Here is a 19,597-nt window from a genome sequence, read left to right on the forward strand (position 1 = left end):
TAGGCCTATGCCTACCTGTGAGTGGGAAAGAAAGGGAAGGGTATAGCCTAAATAAAATGTGTCTCGTGTTTTTCTATGATTTATCTTTGTATTGATAAATATGATATGGATTATAATTATTCCATAGATTATACATATTCTGCCCACGTGGATGGCCATTGGTCGCCTCCAGGGAGCGCCCTACACCTGCCAGTGTCCACTGTAGACGGTCACCTTTCATAGCACTAATGAATGACGTCGAACAATAACACCCTGCCCGCCTACCTTTCCTACCAACCGACTCACTGTTAATCGAGGCAGAAGTTTGACAGCTCAGCTTTTACCCCAGGCAGTCCTTTGAGAACGCACCGTTGCCTGCGGAGGAAATTGTCTCTCCTTTTTCATGAACGACTACTGTAGTTGGGAACGCCAGGTAAATAGGATCTTTCTCGGCAGGCTATATGGAGCGCGCGCTTGTTATGAGGAATTCGATGAGTCGATAGTGTCACATATTTATTCTGTCTGGGGAGTTTATTCTGGACATTTGTATTGTTTTAAACGGGCGCTTAAAGGGATATAACCATGTCGAGGGACCCTGGAGAAGTGAACAAACTCACCGAAAGTACATACAAGGTAAACGACCGTATGAGACCATGTGTTGCTTGAATCAATGTACCATAATTATCTGTGAATTAACCTTTATGAGATACCATAAATGGTCGGGCTTTCCCCGTGAAAACACCTCCCATATAAACACCTGCAATGTTGTTTTACTATGTAGGGTAATAACTTCCTCAGTTGCCAGAATTCCTGAAAGTGTTGTTGAAACAGGTTGCTCACTACTTGTGTCACCCAAATATTGTAGGCCTATAGCCAGAAAGACTATATATACAAAAGTATGTGGACACCCCTTCAAATTAGTGGATTCGACTATTTCAGCCACACCTGTTGCTGACAGTTGAGCTGCCCCAGTCAACTGTAAGTGCTGTTATTGTGAAGTGGAAACTTCTAGCTCAACTGCGAAGTGGTAGGCCACAAAAGCTCACAGAACTGGGTTGCTGAAGCACGTAGTACATAAAAATCCTCTGTCCTCGGTTGCAACACTCACTACCGAGTTCCAAACTGCCTCTGGAAGCAACGTCAGCACAAGAGCTGTTCGACGTGAGCTTCATGAAATAGGTTTCCATGGCCAAGCAGCCGCCCACAAGCCTAAGCTCACCATCCACAATGCCAAACGTCGGCTGGAGTGGTGTAAAGTTCGTTGCCATTGGACTCTGGAGCAGTGAAAACACGTTCTCTGGCGTGATGAATCAAGCTTCACCATCTTGCAGACCGACGGACTAATCTGTGTTTGGCGGATGCCAGGAGAACACTACCTGCTCAAATGCATAGTGCCAACTGTAAAGTTTGGTGGAGGAGGAATAATGGTCTGGGGCTGTTTTTCATGCTTTGGGCTGGGCCCCTTAGTTCCAGCGAAGGGAACTCTTAACGCTACAGCTTACAATGACATTCTAGACGATTCTGTGTTTCCAACTTTGTGGCAACAGTTTGTGGAAGGCCTTTTCCTGTTTCAGCATGTCAATGCCCCTGTGCACAAAGCAAGGTCCATACAGAAATAGTTTGTTGAGATCGGTGTGGAAGAACTTGACTGGCCTGCACAGAACCCTGACCTCAACGCCATCGAACACCTTTGGGATGAATTGGAACGCCGACTGCGATCCAGGCCTAATTGCCCAATATCAGTGCCCGACCTCACTAATTCTCTTGTGGCTGAATGGAAGCAAGTCCCCACATTAATGTTCCAACATCTAGTGGAAAGCCTTCCCAGAAGAGTGGAGGCTGTTATAGCAGCGGGGGGGCGGCAACTCCATATTATGCCCATGATTTTGGAATGAGATGTTCGATGAGCAGGTGTCAACATACTTTTGGTCATGTAGTGTACTATTGTACTATGCTATGCGTGTACAGTAGACACATGCCATAGGCTACTAAGAACATTATGTAGAGGAGAGATGGGCAACTGTGAAGCAGGTGGGGGCCACAAAAAATGGGAACTCATCATGAGGGGCCGCAGTGGCTCGTGTGTCTGCGTACCCACATCCACACCCACACATGCAGCCCTAGCCGAAGATCATTTAAAAAAAAGTTTGAGTTAATTTCCTGCAATTGTACACATTTTGCCATTGGGTGGGGACAAATGTTTGCAGTATTTAAGTATATTAGATGATCAATGAGGCCCCCGGTTGGTAATTCCACCATGCTTAGCCTACTACAACTTTAGATAGCTTGCCGTTAGATTCATTTACCAATCTAACAAATGTTAGCTGACATGGGCTAATCGAGTGACTGACATAACAAGCGATCTGGTGATGCACAACCACATTTCTAAAATTGATCCGCAGGCCGCCTGTTGCCCATCCCTGATGTAGAGGCACAAAACATAATACTTATGTCGTGAGAGGCTTCAGTTAGCCTACACCACTTGTGCCTAGCATCATTGAGCAGGCTTTCAAGTAGCCTACTGTCTACTTAAGACTGTAACCTATACAGTTAAGTTCACTGTGATAATGAATAAGGGTTGTCCTAACTATACCCTTCTCATAGTGTAGCCCAGCTGTGATGTATTGTCATGATTTCATCAGCTACACTTGCCGTCAGGCAGGGTCTGGGTGGTTAGAGGGAATAGACAGAATAGAAAGCATAATAGCAGAGAAGTACTCCCCCTCATTGTTTTCTCCACCACATTTAATCCTTTTTTTATCCCATCGTTAGTTCCCTAATGTCCGTTGACCACGCACCAGCTGTGTCAGTTAATGGCCTCTCATTTTGACAGATGAGTAGGTGGTATAAAATCTATTGCTGGGAAAGCTGTCTTTTTGGGGGGGAAAACTTTCTATCAGTCTCTGTTGTCTTGGGTCCCTTTTTTTCTACATTTGAGTATCACAAATGCTACTTACAGTGTTATATCAGAATACCATTACCCTAAGTGTTCCAGTATCCACATCAATGGATTAATCTGACACTTGTCAAAGCCATTGGAAAACCAGTTTTTAGTAGTCATACCCATTAATTAACCCCCTAGAGTCGATGTCCTCCGCGCACCCGCATAATAACAAATTCCCCATCAAATCCGCCTGTTTAAGCCAGAGATATCTGGTGGCGAGCTACAGCTGTGTTTGTCAGACCATGAGACATCCTGAAAATCGCTCTTCTCACAAAAACATCTGTAGTGTCCGAACGGTTTGGCCTACAGATGAGACTCTCACGAACACGATGGTGTTCTTCGTTTTGATACCTATAGGGGTCCTAATATCAAATCAAGCTTTATTTATATAGCACATTTCAGACATGAATGCAATGCAATGCGCTTCACAGGAAGAAACATAAGAAAATAAAACAAAAAAATGTACTACACAACAAACATAAGAGGATAAAAACTAAAGAATAACAGTAGAAACTGAAAGACGAAAAAAGCACCCTAAGGAAAAGCAAAAATAAGAGGAAAGCTAAAAAGATTCCAGACTCTTAAGGATTAATTAGCTATTACTGTGTAACTCGCTCTGCTTGCTGTCAAGTGTTGCACCCTCACAGTGCACACACTCCACAGGTTGTTGAGTGATAGGGTGTGCTCTCTCTCTTTCTCTCTGCAATATGAAAGAAAGAAGGAACAAGTGGATGCCTTGATGTGCCTCACTTGCATTGAAGTCCACCTCAGAGAGCAGTTAGACTGAGTTAGACTTTGGTCCCCTGAGACAGTCAGAACAGGAACAGAACAGCCTCCCCTTAGCTCCTCTCTCCTTGAGGTGATGATGAAACGGAGGGGAAACTGTCCACAGGTTTAATTATTTAGCTACAGGGTTTGACTGTGGTAAGATTAGACAGCCTCCCTCTCCTACTCCAACATCACCAGTTAGGTCTCAGTGGTAGGCAAGTCAACTGAGCCGCTCCTGACTGCTTCTCATGCTTATTAACACGGCCTTTATTCCTAATATGATGTGAGTACATGCAACAGAGGATCCATGAGGGTTGAAATGGTCCTATTTAAAATATTACCTGGGAGCCAAGCAGCATTATGCAGGTTTTTATTTCCTTCTGAATAATGGAGACCTGCTTGAGCATAGTAATGGCTGAATTATAAACTGCCGATGTATTATAACATCCATATTTACCGTGCTCTCTTAAATAAGAAGTTTACTGCCAAATCAGTTGACTCACCAGTGAATTGCATACTGTCTACTTTTCATTGTGTAGTCTACTGTTTACTGTGTGACTGCATAGCCATAACGTACTGCATTAGATTCTCCTCCTGCTTTGTTCATAGACAAGACGGTACGGATATGCTACTATGGATTTATATATCATTTCCCGGGTTCCTGGGTGTAACTCACCCTTATCTTTCCAAACAGTAGGTAAACATGATATAACAGGGCATGTCATTAATAAATAAGAAAGCTGTCAAATAAGAGAAGAAGTGTGTACAGGAAGAAAGACCCCTGAGACAATGATCATGATCCCACAGAGAATCAATTATATAGGATAACGGAGCTGACTTTACTGGTCCCCAAGGATCCATATCAGTCAAATCCATTGTCATTTTATTGAATGGAGGCTCCTGGGAAAATGAAGAAAATATGACAGAGACTTCTCACAGAGACCTTGCGTTCCTGATTTATTGAAATCCATTGGAGCTGTCAATCAAAAAAGCCTCTTGATATTAGAAATGATCTCTAAACATGCATAATAACATGCATCACTCTCTCGCTTTTTTATTTTTTTTATTTATTTCCTCTTCTTTCTCTCCATCTACTCCCATATTCTGTTTCCATTTTTGTCTCTTTCTCAGTCAGAGGAATGGGAGTGTTGCCATTGGAATGCAGATGAAAGCCAGAGTGTAGGCCACAGTCCTTTGTCAATCTCTGGTTAATCATTGGCTGCTTTGGATATAGTTTGTAGAGCTAACTGTGTTAGTTTAGAGGTCATTAGTCACATGCACAGGTTAGCAGATGTAATTGCAGGCTACAGGGAAATTCTTAAGCTCCAACAGTGCAGGTCAAGAGAAGTGAATGGGGCAATAACACAAATTATAATATACATTTATTTACAACTGTAACAATGATAAATGTCCATTGGGGTGTGTGGGGGGGGGGGCAAGTAGCTGACTAGTGGTGGCTATTCAGCAGCCTGATGGTCTGGGGGTAGAAGCTATTGGCCAGTGTGTCAGTTTTAGCCATGATGCTCTTATACAGGGTGATGTAAGTGGGGAGAACAGGCTGTGCCTGAGATCCCTGAGGTTCTTCCTGTGTCTCCTGGTGTTGGAGGTGACCTGTAGGGCAGGCAGTGTGCACCCAATGGTGCGTTGGTCTGAGTCCCACCCTCTGTAGCCGTGTGAATGGTGTACCTACTCACTCACTGACTTCTTTTCCTCTCGCTCGTTTAATCAATCACTCTATACGTCAATCACTTTGTCACTCACTCACTCACTCACTCACTCACTAAAGAGAGAAAGTGAGAAAAGGCTGAGAATATCTCATGTTGATGTGACGGTGACCCCATTTAACCCAACTACCCATCTTCTCTCCTCTTCCCAGAATGTAATGGAACAGTTCAACCCTGGGCTCAGGAACCTGGTCAACCTGGGGAAGAGCTATGAGAAATCAGTGGCAGGTGAGCAGCCGTCTTATTACTGAACTGTCCTGTACTGTATTGTACTACACTGTACTCTATTCTATTGCCATGGCAGGTTACTGGGTTACCAGAACATGTCTCTAACCAACATTTACCTTCAGTTATCTCATGCATTAGTCATAGATGGTTCATTGTTTAAAGCTGTGTTATATGTATAATAAACAGTAGGTCTGATTTTAAATTCAGGGTGCTTGTGTAGTAGTTCTTTTACACTCTGCATTGCCACATTTTTGTAAAGCAATACTTATTTTTTTACAGCGATGAGCCTGGCTGGAAAGGTGTACTTTGATGCGGTCTCTAAGATCGGAGAGAATGCTGCGGTCTCTCCTGTCTCCAGGGAGTTGGGTAAGTCTTACCTCCGTGACCATGTTACAGTCCATATCTGAACGTCTCAGATTTAACTCCATTGAGACCCTTGGTGGACCTCTTTTGGATCTCTTATTGATCTTTGTAGATGCATCACCTATCCCCTTGGTGAGGGGGATGGTGCCAATAGTCCCTCCCATCCCAACGCCTCCATCAAACCCAGCTGTGGAGCTGAGCTTTGGCTGGACTGTACTGTATGTACATGAGTTCTACTCCAACGTGGTCACCAGCCAGACAATAGCTCCAGTAAAGTGGCACACATACACCTTAAATATACTACACCTCCAACTGGGATTAAATCCCATGGTGGAAAACTACACTGATTTGACTTGCTCTGCCCAGTGATCACACCAATACACTTTAGCACAGCAAGGATCCACATCTGTCCCCTGAATCTGGATGCTCATTTGCAGCCCAGCGTGTGTGTGTGGTACTGTCTGGGCTTCCCTGCTGAACTGGGACAAGCTGCTGATTAAATCCTGCTGCACAGTAAGACTGAGCTTTACTTGTTTTCCTACATTATCAGGACCTCAATGTCCTATCAATTCACCTGAATGTCCTGAATTTGTTCAGGTTTTGAATTTGTTCAAATGCTATTTTAAGCTTAAGGTTTTGGGGTTAGGTGTTAGATTCAGGGTTTGGGAAAATAGGATTTTTAATGGTCAAACATTTGTACACTCCAAAAAGTCCAGAAATGTCACGGAAACAAAGCTGTGTGTGTGTGTCATGGTTTCCGTTAGCTGGTAATTGCTGGCTTTTGGCCAATAAAATAAATGAAAAGACAGTAAATAAAATTGTTGCTGGCCAAATTGACCGGGAGAAAGAACAATATTCTGTATTCATTGATGGAAATACCAGTCCATGTAAACACATTTGATGTCATGCTTATTAGTTTACAGGTTAATTTGCATAATTTAGTTGATTTAAATTGGCGCGTGTATTTTCGTTAGTGGTTATGTGGCTATCGTATTTATCCAACACAACTGTCACACACGAGCAGCATACAGAGCCTATTTTGAGTGGAATTTCTGCTGCAGCGCCTCAGCTGGTTGCTGCAGGAGTAAAACCATAGCCATGGGATGTAGGGGTGCTGCAGCACCCCCTGATAAATCACCATAAATATAGTTTAAAAAAAATAGGAAGAAAATGCTGTAAGGGCTTCTGTTGTCTCTGGTAAGGCTATGATGTTAGGGCACAGGAGGTTGGTGGCACCTTAATTGGGGAGGACGGGCTCGTGGGAATGACTGGAGCGGAATCGGTGGAATGGTATCAAATACATCAAACATGGTTTCCATGTCTGTGATGTCATTCCATTTGCTCCGTTCCAGCCCTTATTACGAGCCATCCTCCCCTCAGCAACCTCCACTGTGTTTGGGGTTCTGCTGTCTCTGGTAAGCTATGCTGTTAGGGGTTCTGCTGTCTCTGGTAAGCTATGCTGTTAGGGGTTCTGCTGTCTCTGGTAAGCTATGCTGTTAGGGGTTCTGCTGTCCTCCATTGCAACTACCCTCCGCTGTTTTGCCTTTGTCCGCAGCAGTAACAGCAACCCAGTATATGTGTTTCCATTGTCCAATTCTTTTAATAGTGTACAATTTAATTCAATAGAACTTCCCCTAAGCGAAAATCTAAATAAAGGATTGTGGTAGAGAACCCAGTCGGAGGCTGTCAGTAGCAGTTCTGGGTGTGTGTCTGTAGTTTCTATTCCTCCCGGTCCTGTAACTGATCCATGTGAAAGGGAACCACATATAGGTGAGGCTTTGACCTCTCCACCCAGCTGAGTCACACTGACCGCTGGCCATAATCCTCCCCCTGTGTCGGGGACAGTCAGGGAAAAGGTGAAGGGTGTGTAGAGTCCTCTGGTATGTGTCTAATCTAGCCTAATGAAGGCTGTTAACCCAGAGCACTGACTGTGAATACAGCTGTTTATATACAGTGCATTCAGAAAATATTCAGACCCATTGACTTTTTCCACATTTTGTTACGTTACAGCCTTATTTTAAAACTGATTAAAAAAAATGTATCCTCATCAATCTGCACACAATACCCCATAATAACAAAGCAAGGTTTTTTGACAATTTTGCAAATGTGTATATACAGTGAGGGGGGAAAAGTATTTGATCCCCTGCTGATTTTGTACGTTTGCCCACTGACAAAGAAATGATCAGTCTATAATTTTAATGGTAGGTTTATTTGAACAGTGAGAGACAGAATAACAACAACAAAAAATCCAGAAAAATGCATGTCAAAAATGTTATCAATTGATTTGCATTTTAATGAGGGAAATAAGTATTTGACCCCCTCTCAATCAGAAAGATTTCGGGCTCCCAGGTGTCTTTTATACAGGTAACGAGCTGAGATTAGGAGCACACTCTTAAAGGGAGTGCTCCTAATCTCAGTTTGTAACCTGTATAAAAGACACCTGTCCACGGAAGCAATCAATCAATCAGATTCCAAACTCTCCACCATGGCCAAGACCAAAGAGCTCTCCAAGGATGTCGGGGACAAGATTGTAGACCTACACAAGGCTGGAATGGGCTATAAGACCATCGGCAAGCAGCTTGGTGAGAAGGTGACAACAGTTGGTGCGATTATTCGCAAATGGAAGAAACACAAAAGAACTGTCAATATCCCTCGGCCTGGGGCTCCATGCAAGATCTCACCTCGTGGAGTTGCAATGATCATGAGAACGGTGAGGAATCAGCCCAGAACTACACGGGAGGATCTTGTTAATGATCTCAAGGCAGCTGGGACCATAGTCACCAAGAAAACAATTGGTAACACACTACGCCGTGAAGGACTGAAATCCTGCACCGCCCACAAGGTCCCCCTGCTCAAGAAAGCACATGTACATGCCCGTCTGAAGTTTGCCAATGAACATCTGAATGATTCAGAGGACAACTGGGTGAAAGTGTTGTGGTCAGATGAGACCAAAATGGAGCTCTTTGGCATCAACTCAACTCGGTGTGTTTGGAGGAGGAGGAATGCTGCCTATGACCCCAAGAAAACCATCCCCACCGTCAAACATGGAGGTGGAAACATGCTTTGGGGGTGTTTTTCTGCTAAGGGGACAGGACAACTTCACCGCATCAAAGGGACAATGGACGGGGCCATGTACCGTCAAATCTTGGGTGAGAACCTCCTTCCCTCAGCCAGGGCATTGAAAATGGGTCGTGGATGGGTATTCCAGCATGACAATGACCCAAAACACACGGCCAAGGCAACAAAGTAGTGGCTCAAGAAGAAGCACATTAAGGTCCTGGAGTGGCCTAGCCAGTCTCCATACCTTAATCCCATAGAAAATCTGTGGAGGGAGCTGAAGGTTCGAGTTGCCAAACATCAGCCTCGAAACCTTAATGACTTGGAGAAGATCTGCAAAGAGGAGTGGGACAAATCCCTCCTGAGATGTGTGCAAACCTGGTGACCAACTACAAGAAACGTCTGACCTCTGTGATTGTCAACAAGGGTTTTGCCACCAAGTACTAAGTCATGTTTTGCAGAGGGGTCAAATACTTATTTCCCTCATTAAAATGGAAATCAATTTATAACATTTTTGACATACGTTTTTCTGGATTTTTGTTGTTGTTATTCTGTCTCTCACTGTTCAAATAAACCTACCATTTAAAATTATAGACCGATCATTTCTTTGTCAGTGGGCAAATGTACAAAATCAGCAGGGGATCAAATACTTTTTCCCCCCACTGTATATAAAAGAAATGAACACGGAAATATTACATATACATAAGTATTCATACCCTTCACTCAGTACTTTGTTGGCGGCGATTACAGCCTCGCGTCTTCTTGGGTATGACGCTACAAGCGTACACCCTCCCGTCTTCTTGGGTATGACGCTACAAGCGTACAGCCTCGCGTCTTCTTGGGTATGACGCTACAAGCGTACAGCCTCGCGTCTTCTTGGGTATGACGCTACAAGCGTACAGCCTCGCGTCTTCTTGGGTATGACGCTACAAGTTTACAGCTTCGCGTCTTCTTGGGTATGACGCTACAAGCGTACAGCTTCGCGTCTTCTTGGGTATGACGCTACAAGCGTACAGCTTCGCGTCTTCTTGGGTATGACGCTACAAGCGTACAGCTTTGCGTATTCTTGGGTATGACGCTACAAGCGTACAGCCTCGAGTCTTCTTGGGTATGACGCTACAAGCTTGGCACACCTATATTTCTTCTCTGCAGATCCTCACAAGCTCTGTCAGGTTGGATGGGGAGCATCACTGCACATCTGTATTCAGGTCTCTCCAGAGATGTTCGATCTGGTTCATGTCCAGGCTCTGGCTGGGCCACTCAAGGACATTCAGAGACTTGTCCTGAAGCCACTCCTGCATTGTCTTGGCTGTGTGCTAAGGGTTGTTGCCCTGTTGGAAGGTGAACCTTCACCCCAGTCTGAGCACTCTGTAGCAGGTTTTCGTCAAGGATCTCGCTGTACTTTGCACCATTCATCTTTCCCTCTATCCTGACTAGTCTCCCAGTCCCTGCTGCTGAAAAACATCCCTGCAGCATGATCCTGCCACCACCATGCTTCACCGTAGGGATGGTGCCAGGTTTCCTCCAGACGTGACGCTTGGCATTCAGGCCAAAGAGTTCGATCTTGGTTTCGTCAGACCAGAGAATCTTGTTTCTCATGGTCTGAGAGTCCTTTAGGCACCTTTTAGCAAACTCCAAGTGGGATGTTACTCTTCGCCAACTGGCTTGTCAGGACCAATGCGATCAATACAAAGAACTCTGATTTAATGTACAGTATGATCCAAAGTTGGGGTCTCTATTTGAATTACAGTACATCGATTCAGGATTTGAACTGGGCATGTACTCTAACTTCAAGTGGAAATGATCTTTCACATCTTACGTTCCTGCATTGACTTCTATTGACTTGAGCACTGTCATATTGGGAAATGAATATGGCAGCAACTACTCCTTTCCAGGTCCTGTATGTAAAAAGTTCTGACTGTTGCCCCATAACCACTAAGTCCTATTTCCTTATCTTGCAACTTTTAAAGTCGAAATTCATGGAAAAGCTGTAAAGACAAATGGCCTACCGGTCGGTCAATGATACGGGTGCATGTTGCGAGAGCCTTCCTATCAGAGCCTGATAAACCCTGAGTTGCAGCAGTCTCTGCGTCAGTCAGGCCTCCCCCCGTGCCTCTGTAACCTGGGGAATATCTGGAGTCTACTGAGCTGCCACAGAGAAACCTGAGCTGATCAGCCTAGAAACCAGAGACTCCTGAGAGTCAGTGGAGGATTGACACATACCTTCCTTCCCTCCCTCTCCTGCTTCCTCCCTCCACCTCCAGGGTTCAAATGTCAGCGTGAAGGACTGTCCTTTCATTCTTTCATCCAGGCAGCCAAACACCCAGACTCATGACCTTTTCTGGTTGACATTGTGAGCAGTCACTGTCACAGTTGACCTAATGAAGATGGAGAAGATGGAGGTTTGAACAAGACACAGTAGTCCTTACTGTTCTTAATATCATTAAACCCTGTTCACTGTCTCTGAGATGTAACCCAACTCTCTGGATGGTTTGAAATCCGAGAAGTAAACAGCAGCAATGCACAGTGTCATCTCTCACGTGTCTGCCAGGCAGTCAGTCTCACTGTGAAAAATAGAGTTTAGTTTTTTGACAACATTGGGACAGCGTTCCTAGTCTGTCCTGTCACCATGGATGGACAGGTTATCTGAAGGCCCGTCCGGATGGTGCCTTTGTCCACCCCAGTGTTGTGAAGTAGGATGTTGTCTCGCTGGGACACCGTTGGGAGAACACACACACTGCCGTCTGCTCCATTATTTTGAATGGCTTCCAACCCATTTAGATAACCCATGTTTTGTAGTGTCAGGTGGCACCTGCTGTTGATGCTAGGATTCTTTTGCCCGCAGTCAAAAACATCGGAGGGACTGTGGGACGATTTGCATGCAAGCATAGAGATGCTTTTTTCCCAAACAACTTGGAGTGAGTGTGTTTGTGTGTACATTGCAGATTCTATGATTCTATGATTATTTATCTATTGCATACTGCAGATTATAAACTGGGTGGTTCGAGCCCTGAATGCTGATTGGCTGACAGCCGTGGTATATCAGACTGTAAACCAACATGTATTTTTACTGCTCTAATTGCATTGGTAACCAGTTTATAATAGCAATAAGGCACCTCAGGGGTTTGGTATATGGCCAATATTCCATGGCTAAGGCCTGTATCCAGGCACTCTGCATTGTGTCGTGCATAAGAACAGCCCTTAGCCGTGGTATTTTGGCCATATACCACACCCCTCAGGCGTTAATGCTTAAATATACACTAAGTGGACAAAACATTAGGAACACCTTCCTAATATTGAGTTGCACCCCCTTTTGCCCTCAGAACAGCCTCAATTCATCAGAGGATGGACTCTAGAAGGTGCCGAAGCGTTCCACAGGGATGCTGGCCCCATGTTGACTCCAATGCTTCCCGCAGTTGTGTCAAGTTGGCTGGATGTCCTTTGGGTGGTGGACCATTCTTGAGACACATGGGAAACTGGTGTGTGAAAAACCCAGCTGCATTGCAGTTCTTGACACAAACCGTTGCACCTGGCACCTACTACCATACCCCGTTCAAAGGCACTTAAATATTTTGTCTTGCCCATTCACCCTCTCTGACTGGCACACATACACAATCCATGTCTCACTTGTCTCAAGGCTTAAAAATCCTTCTTTAACCTGTCTCCTCCCCTTCATCTACACTGATTTGAAGTGGATTTAACAAGTGACATCAATAAGGGTTCATAGCTTTTACTTGCATTCACCTGGTCAATCTGTCATGGAAAGAGCAGGTGTTCTTAATGTTTTGTACACTCAGTGTATATAGTTGTCTAAGTTATGTTTTGGGACAAAGACTATAACTTCAAAAATGTAACTTATTGGTATTCAACTTGCCTGGACACCAATCTGCTCAAACAAATGATACATTCATGTTGCTTTATTTTAGAAAGCCAGTGACTGTTTCAAGTCTCCCCATCCTAACCTGAAATGAGTATCACTGAGCACTGCAGTCATATTGATGTACAGTCATCTGTCTAATTTGCATTTGTTGTTTCCTGCAGCCATTACTGATCCAATCTCCTTATCACAGAATAGTCTCCTTATCCTGGAATAGTCCCACATAATCTTTCTCTTTATGGCTGCTACTGAAATTAGCCTATGTCCCATTTATATATATATATATATTTTAACCTTTTATTTAACTAGGCACGTCAGTTAAGAACAAATTCTTATTTACAATGACAGCCTAAGAACAGTGGGTTAACTGCCTTGTTCATGGGCAGAACGACAGATTTTTACCTTGTCAGCTCGGGGATTCGATCTAGCAACCTTTCGGTTACTGGCCCAATGCTCTAACCACTAGGCTACCTGCCGCCCCCATAGGGCCCTATTCCCCAGAAAGTACGCTACATATGGAAATCCCTAACCGAAAAGTGACGTTTTTTCACCCACAAAATCACGGTGCTGTTATCACAAAACACATTATTTTCTGTGTTATAGACTAACTAGACAATAGGCAATAAAGGGGAAAGTTGTGTAATGGAAGTACAACAACTACTTTGGTGAATGACAAGACATTGCAAGATGCAGATTACTAAGACATATGCGCCCCACAGTTCTTTCTGCCTGCCCTCTCCTTTCTCTCCCTCATGCTGGCTTGCCTGGGGTGTATTCATTACACTGATTCTGTTGCAAAACGTTTCTGAACGGAAGCAAACGGGACGAAACTGGGAGGGACCTACCTGAATTTATCCAATATAAACTCTTGTTTTAGTTGCAAACTGTTTGCACTAATGATTCCACCCCTGCTCTTTCTTTTTGGTAATGATGCGAGTGTGTGTTCAGTCTTCGGTCTGTTGCCTGTAGAATATCCTAGCCTATTCATTGACGATAGATAGGCCCTGCTTCACTGAAGTTGCAAGCCAAGAAATTGGGAGATAAAGCATTCCAAATGTGTGATACAGTTGAAGTCGGAGTTTACATACACCTTAGCCAAATACATTTAAACTCAGTTTTTCACAATTCCTGACACTTAATCCTCGTAAAAATTCGCTGTCTTAAGGCAGTTAGGATCACCACTTTATTTGAAGAATGTGAAATGTCAGAATAATAGTAGAGAGAATTATTGATTTATTTCAGCTTTTATTTCTTTCATCACATTCCCAGTGGGTCAGAAGTTTACATACACTCAATTAGTATTTGGAAGTATTGCCTTTAAATTGTTTAACTTGGGTCAAACGTTTCGGGTAGCCTTCCACAAGCTTCCTACAATAAGTTGGGTGAATTTTGCCCCGTTGGTCCTGACAGAGCTCGTGTAACTGAGTCAGGTTTGTAGGCCTCCGTGCTCGCATACTTTTTTTTCAGTTCTGCCCACAAATGTTCTATAGGACTGAGGTCAGGGCTTTGATTGCCTCTCCAATACCTTGACTTTGTTGTCCTTAAGCCATTTTGCCACAACTTTGGAAGTATGCTTGGGGTCATTGTCCATTTGGAAGACCCATTTGCGACCAAGCTTTAACTTCATGACTGATGTCTTGAGATGTTGCTTCAATATGTCCACATCATTGTCCTCCTCATGATGCCATCTATTTTGTGAAGTGCACTTGTCCTTCCTGCAGCAAAGCACCCCCACAACATGATGCTGCCACCCCCGCGCTTCACGGTTGGGAGGGTGTTCTTCAGCTTGCAAGCCTCCCCCTTTTTCCTCCAAACATAACGATGGTCATCAGACCAGAGGACATTTCTCCAAAAAGTATGATCTTTGTCCCCATGTGCAGTTGCAAACCGTAGTCTGGTTTTTTTATGGTGGTTTTGGAGCAGTGGCTTCTTCCTTGCTGAGCGGCCTTTCAGATTACGTTGATATACTTTTGTACCTGTTTCCTCCAGCATCTTCACAAGGTCCTTTGCTGTTGTTCTGGGATTGATTTGCACTTTTTGCACCAAAGTACGTTCATCTCTAGGAGACAGAACTTGTCTCCTTCCTGAGCGGTATGACGACTGTGTGGTCCCACTGTATCACAATTCCAGTGGGTCAGAAGTTTACATGCACTATGTTGACTGTGCCTTTAAACAGCTTGGAAAATTCCAGAAAATGATGTCATGGCTTTAGAAGCTTCTGATAGGCTAATTGAGATCATTTATCAGAAGCTTCTAAAGCCATGACATAATTTTCTGGAATTGTTCAATCTGTTTAAAGGCACAGTTAACTTAGTGTATGTAAACTTCTGACCCACTGGAATTGTGATACAGTGAATCATAAGTGAAAAAATGTGTCTGTAAACAATTGTTGGAAAAATTACTTTTGTCATACACAAAGTAGATGTCCTAACCGACTTGCCAAAACTATAGTTTGTTAACAAGAAATTTGTGGAGTGGTTGAAAAACCAGTTTTAATGACTCCAACCTAAGTGTACAGTCGTGGCCAAAAATATTGGCACTCTTGCTCTTTTTTCAAATAATGCAGCATTTCTTCCAGAAAACTGTTGAAATTAAAACAATTTTTGGTATCCACATATGTATATCTTCGGAGTGCGGTTGAACAAAACAAAAGAATTTGAATAATTTACTGAATCTTTGCTAATTCCACAAAGAAATCCTAAAATGGCCTGGACAATATTATTGGCACCTTCTAGAAGTAGTTAGAAATTATTAGATTTCAAGCAGGTGATTCTCATTTACTTTGGAATTGAACTCACCTGTGCTGAGTTGAAGGTGCCTGCAGTATAAAAATCACATATTAAACCAGTTTAAGTAGAGAAAAGGACTCATTCTCCTGTTTTGGGTAACTGTGTGTACCGGAACGAGCATGGACAAAAGAAAGAAAACCAGAGAATTATCTGAGAAGGTGAGACACAAGATTACAAGTCCATCTCCAGAGACCTTGATGTTCCTGTTTCCACCATACATAATGTTATCACGAAGTTTAAGGCCCATACCACTGTTGCCAACCTCCCTGGATGTGGCCGCAAGAGAGAACTTGATGAAATTGTGCAGCGAAGGATTGTTTGAATTGTGGAGAAATGAAATTTTATTTATATAGCCCTTCTTACATCAGCTGATATCTCAAAGTGCTGAACAGAAACCCAGCCTAAAACCCCAAACAGCAAGCAATGCAGGTGTAGAAGCACGGTGGCTAGGAAAAACTCCCTAGACAGGCCAAAACCTAGAGAGGAACCAGGCTATGAGGGGTGGCCAGTCCTCTTCTGGCTGTGCCGGGTGGAGATTATAACAGCACATGGCCTAGATGTTCAAATGTTCATAAATGACCAGCATGGTCAAATAATAATAATCGTAGTTGTCGAGGGTGCAACAAGTCAGTAACACAAGAGTAAGTGTCATTTGGCTTTTTCATAGCCAATCTTTGAGAGTATCTCTACCGCTGCTGCTGTCTCTAGAGAGTTGAAAACAGCAGGTCTGGGACAGGTAGCACATCCGGTGAATAGGTCAGGGTTCCAGCAGGTCTGGGACAGCAGGTCTGGGACAGGTAGCACGTCCGGTGAACAGGTCAGGGTTCCATAGCTGCAGGCAGAATAGTTGGAACTGGAGCAGCAGCACGGCCAGGTGAACTGGGGAGAGCAAGGAGTCATCAAGCCAGGTAGTCCTGAGGCATGGTCCTAGGGCTCAGGTCCTCCGAGAGAGAGAAAGAAAGAGAGAATTAGAGAGAGCATATTTAAATTCACACAGGACACCGGAAAAGACAGGACAAATACTCCAGATGTGACAGATTGACCCTAGCCCCCCGACACATAAACTACTGCAGCATAAATACTGGAGGCTGAGACAGGAGGGGTCAGGAGACACTGTGGCCCCATCCGATGAAACCCCCGGACAGGGCCAAACAGGTAGGATATAACCCCACCCACTTGGCCAAAGCACAGCCTCCACACCACGGGAGGGATATCTCCAACCACCAACATACCATCCCGGGACAAGGCCGAGTATAGCCCACAAAGGTCTCCGCCACGGCACAGCCCAAGGGGGGGCGCCTTGATCAACTGCCACACAGATTCAAGTTGATCTTCAGACACAAGGTACCACAGTTTCAACTAGCACAATCCGCCACCAACTCAATGAAAGGGGGTTATATGGTAAGAGACACAGAAGGACCCCATTGCTGAGAGAAAGACATAAGAAAGCCTGGCTGCAATTTGACAAAACACACCTGAACATGCCAAAACCCTTCTGGGAAAATGTCCTGTGAACAGATGAGACCAAAATAGAGCTTTTTGGTAAAGCACACAATCTCTATGTTTACAGAAAACAAAATTAAGCTTTCAAAGAAAAGAACACCTTCCCTGCAGTCAAACATGGAGGAGGTTCAGTGATGTTTTGGGGTTGCTTTGCTGCCTCTGGCACTGGGTGCCTTGAACGTGTACATGGCATTATGAAATCAGGAGAGTACCAAGGTATTTTGGATCGCAATGTCAGACCCAGTGTCAGAAAGCTGGGTCTCTGTCGAAGGTCATGGGTCTTCCAGCAGGACAATAAACACACTTCAAAAGCACCCAGGAATGGTTCAAGACAAAACGCTGGACTGTTCTGAAGTGGCCAGCAATGAGTCCAGATCTAAATCCCATTGAAAACCTACGGTGAAATCTGAAATCAGCAGTTGGGAGAAGGCACCCTTAAAATCTGGGAGAACTGGAGCAGTTTGCACAAGAGGAGTGGGCCAAACTACCAGTACAGAGGTGCAGGAAGCTCATTGATGGTTATAGGAAGCGCTTGATTGCGGTTATTTTGACCAAAAGCAGTGCTACCAAATATTAAGTCTAGGGTGTCAGTAATTTTGTCATTGCCATTCCTGTTTATTTTCAGATTTAAATGGATATATTAAGTTCGGAATCAAAAGCAAAGGTTCTGTAATATTAACAGTAAAATAAAGAATTGTGTAGACCAACTACTTTTGTTCAATTTCAACTTATTTTTAGGAAAATTGTGAGTTACTTGAAAAACGTGCAAGGGTGCCAATATTGTTGGCCACAACTGTATGTAAACTTCCGACTTCAACTGTAGATGGGCCTAGTACACGGTTCTGACTCCGTCTCCCTGGTGGCCGACCTGCCTATACTGTGCCCCTCCCCTCTCTCTCCGTCCCTTGTTAGCTCACAATGAAAGATGCGAGTGTTCGGAAATATGGCAACTAATCAGTCTCCTGCATTCCAAAAATACTGACTCTTAGGAGTAAATTCCTGGCGGAATCTAATCTTGATACTCAGAAATGGGAGTCGACACCGGAAGGTTTAGGTTTGAGGTTTTATTTATTTGCACCAAAGAAAAGAAGTGCACTACTGGGTGATTTGAAAAGTCGTAGTCAATCGATTAATAATATAATACTTTTAGGGGGAAAAAAGTCCTTAATTTACAATCTGTAGACACTATGAGAATAGAAGGGTTCAGAACTTTTGTGAACCATCACAGCACAGTTGAAAAATATATGGCAAATAGAAAATGGATGGTGTTCAGAGATAGATGGGAGGTGTTGAGTGGGACTAAAAACCAAAGATAACTAATGTAAAATATAGTCTGTAAAATGTATATAGGTTCAGAACTTTTGTGAAACAGCATAGTTAAACATATGGCAAATAGAACTGGATGGTCTTCAGATATACAGTGGGGGGGGAAGTATTTGATCCCCTGCTGATTTTGTACGTTTGCCCACTTACAAAGAAATGATCAGTCTATAATTTTAATGGTAGGTTTATTTGAACAGTGAGAGACAGAATAACAACAAAAAAATCCAGAAAAACGCATGTCAAAAATGTTATAAATTGATTTGCATTTTAATGACGGAAATAAGTATTTGACCCCTCTGTAAAACATAACTTAGTACTTGGTGGCAAAACCCTTGTTGGCAATCACAGAGGTCAGACGTTTCCCACTCCTCTTTGCAGTTCTCCAAGTCATTAAGGTTTCGAGGCTGACGTTTGGCATCTCGAACCTTCAGCTCCCTCCACAGATTTTCTATGGGATTAAGGTCTGGAGACTGGCTAGGCCACTCCAGGACCTTAATGTGCTTCTTCTTGAGCCACTCCTTTGTTGCCTTGGCCGTGTGTTTTGGGCCATTGTCATGCTGGAATACCCATCCACAACCCATTTTCAATGCCCTGGCTGAGGGAAGGAGGTTCTCACCCAAGATTTGACGGTACATGGCCCCGTCCATCGTCCCTTTTATGCGGTGAAGTTGTCCTGTCCCCTTAGCAGAAAAACACCCCCAAAGCATAATGTTTCTACCTTCGTGTTTGACGGTGGAGATGGTGTTCTTGGGGGTCATAGGCAGCATTCCTCCTCCTCCAAACACGGTGAGTTGAGTTGATGTCAAAGAGCTCCATTTTGGTCTCATCTGACCACAACACTTTCACCAGTTGTCCTCTGAATCATTCAGATGTTCATTGGCAAACTTCAGACGGGCATGTATATGTATTCTTGAGCAGGGGGACCTTGCAGGTGCTGCAGGATTTCAGTCCTTCACGGCGTAGTGTGTTACCAATTGTTTTCTTGGTGACTATGGTCCCAGCTGCCTTGAGATCATTGACAAGATCCTCCCGTGTAGTTCTG

The 19,597-nt window shown here is 43.9% G+C and overlaps 1 protein-coding gene across 2 annotated transcripts in view; it reads left to right on the forward strand.

Annotated features, from left to right (window-relative positions):
* Positions 1–224: 224 nt before the first annotated feature.
* The window catches only part of LOC106601826 (brain-specific angiogenesis inhibitor 1-associated protein 2-like protein 1), a 69,715-nt gene continuing 50,342 nt past the window's right edge, over positions 225–19,597 (forward strand). The window contains exons 1-3 of one of the 2 annotated variants that reach the window (XM_045719966.1): positions 225–612; positions 5,568–5,643; positions 5,923–6,009. In XM_045719966.1, coding sequence (XP_045575922.1) covers positions 562–612; positions 5,568–5,643; positions 5,923–6,009 — 214 coding nt within the window. In that variant the 5' untranslated portion in view covers positions 225–561. The remainder of the gene's footprint in view (positions 613–5,567; positions 5,644–5,922; positions 6,010–19,597) is intronic. The other variant, XM_045719965.1, reaches the window with a different exon arrangement.

Source organism: Salmo salar, chromosome ssa06 (assembly GCF_905237065.1).
Source record: "Salmo salar chromosome ssa06, Ssal_v3.1, whole genome shotgun sequence".
Taxonomy (NCBI): domain Eukaryota; kingdom Metazoa; phylum Chordata; class Actinopteri; order Salmoniformes; family Salmonidae; genus Salmo; species Salmo salar.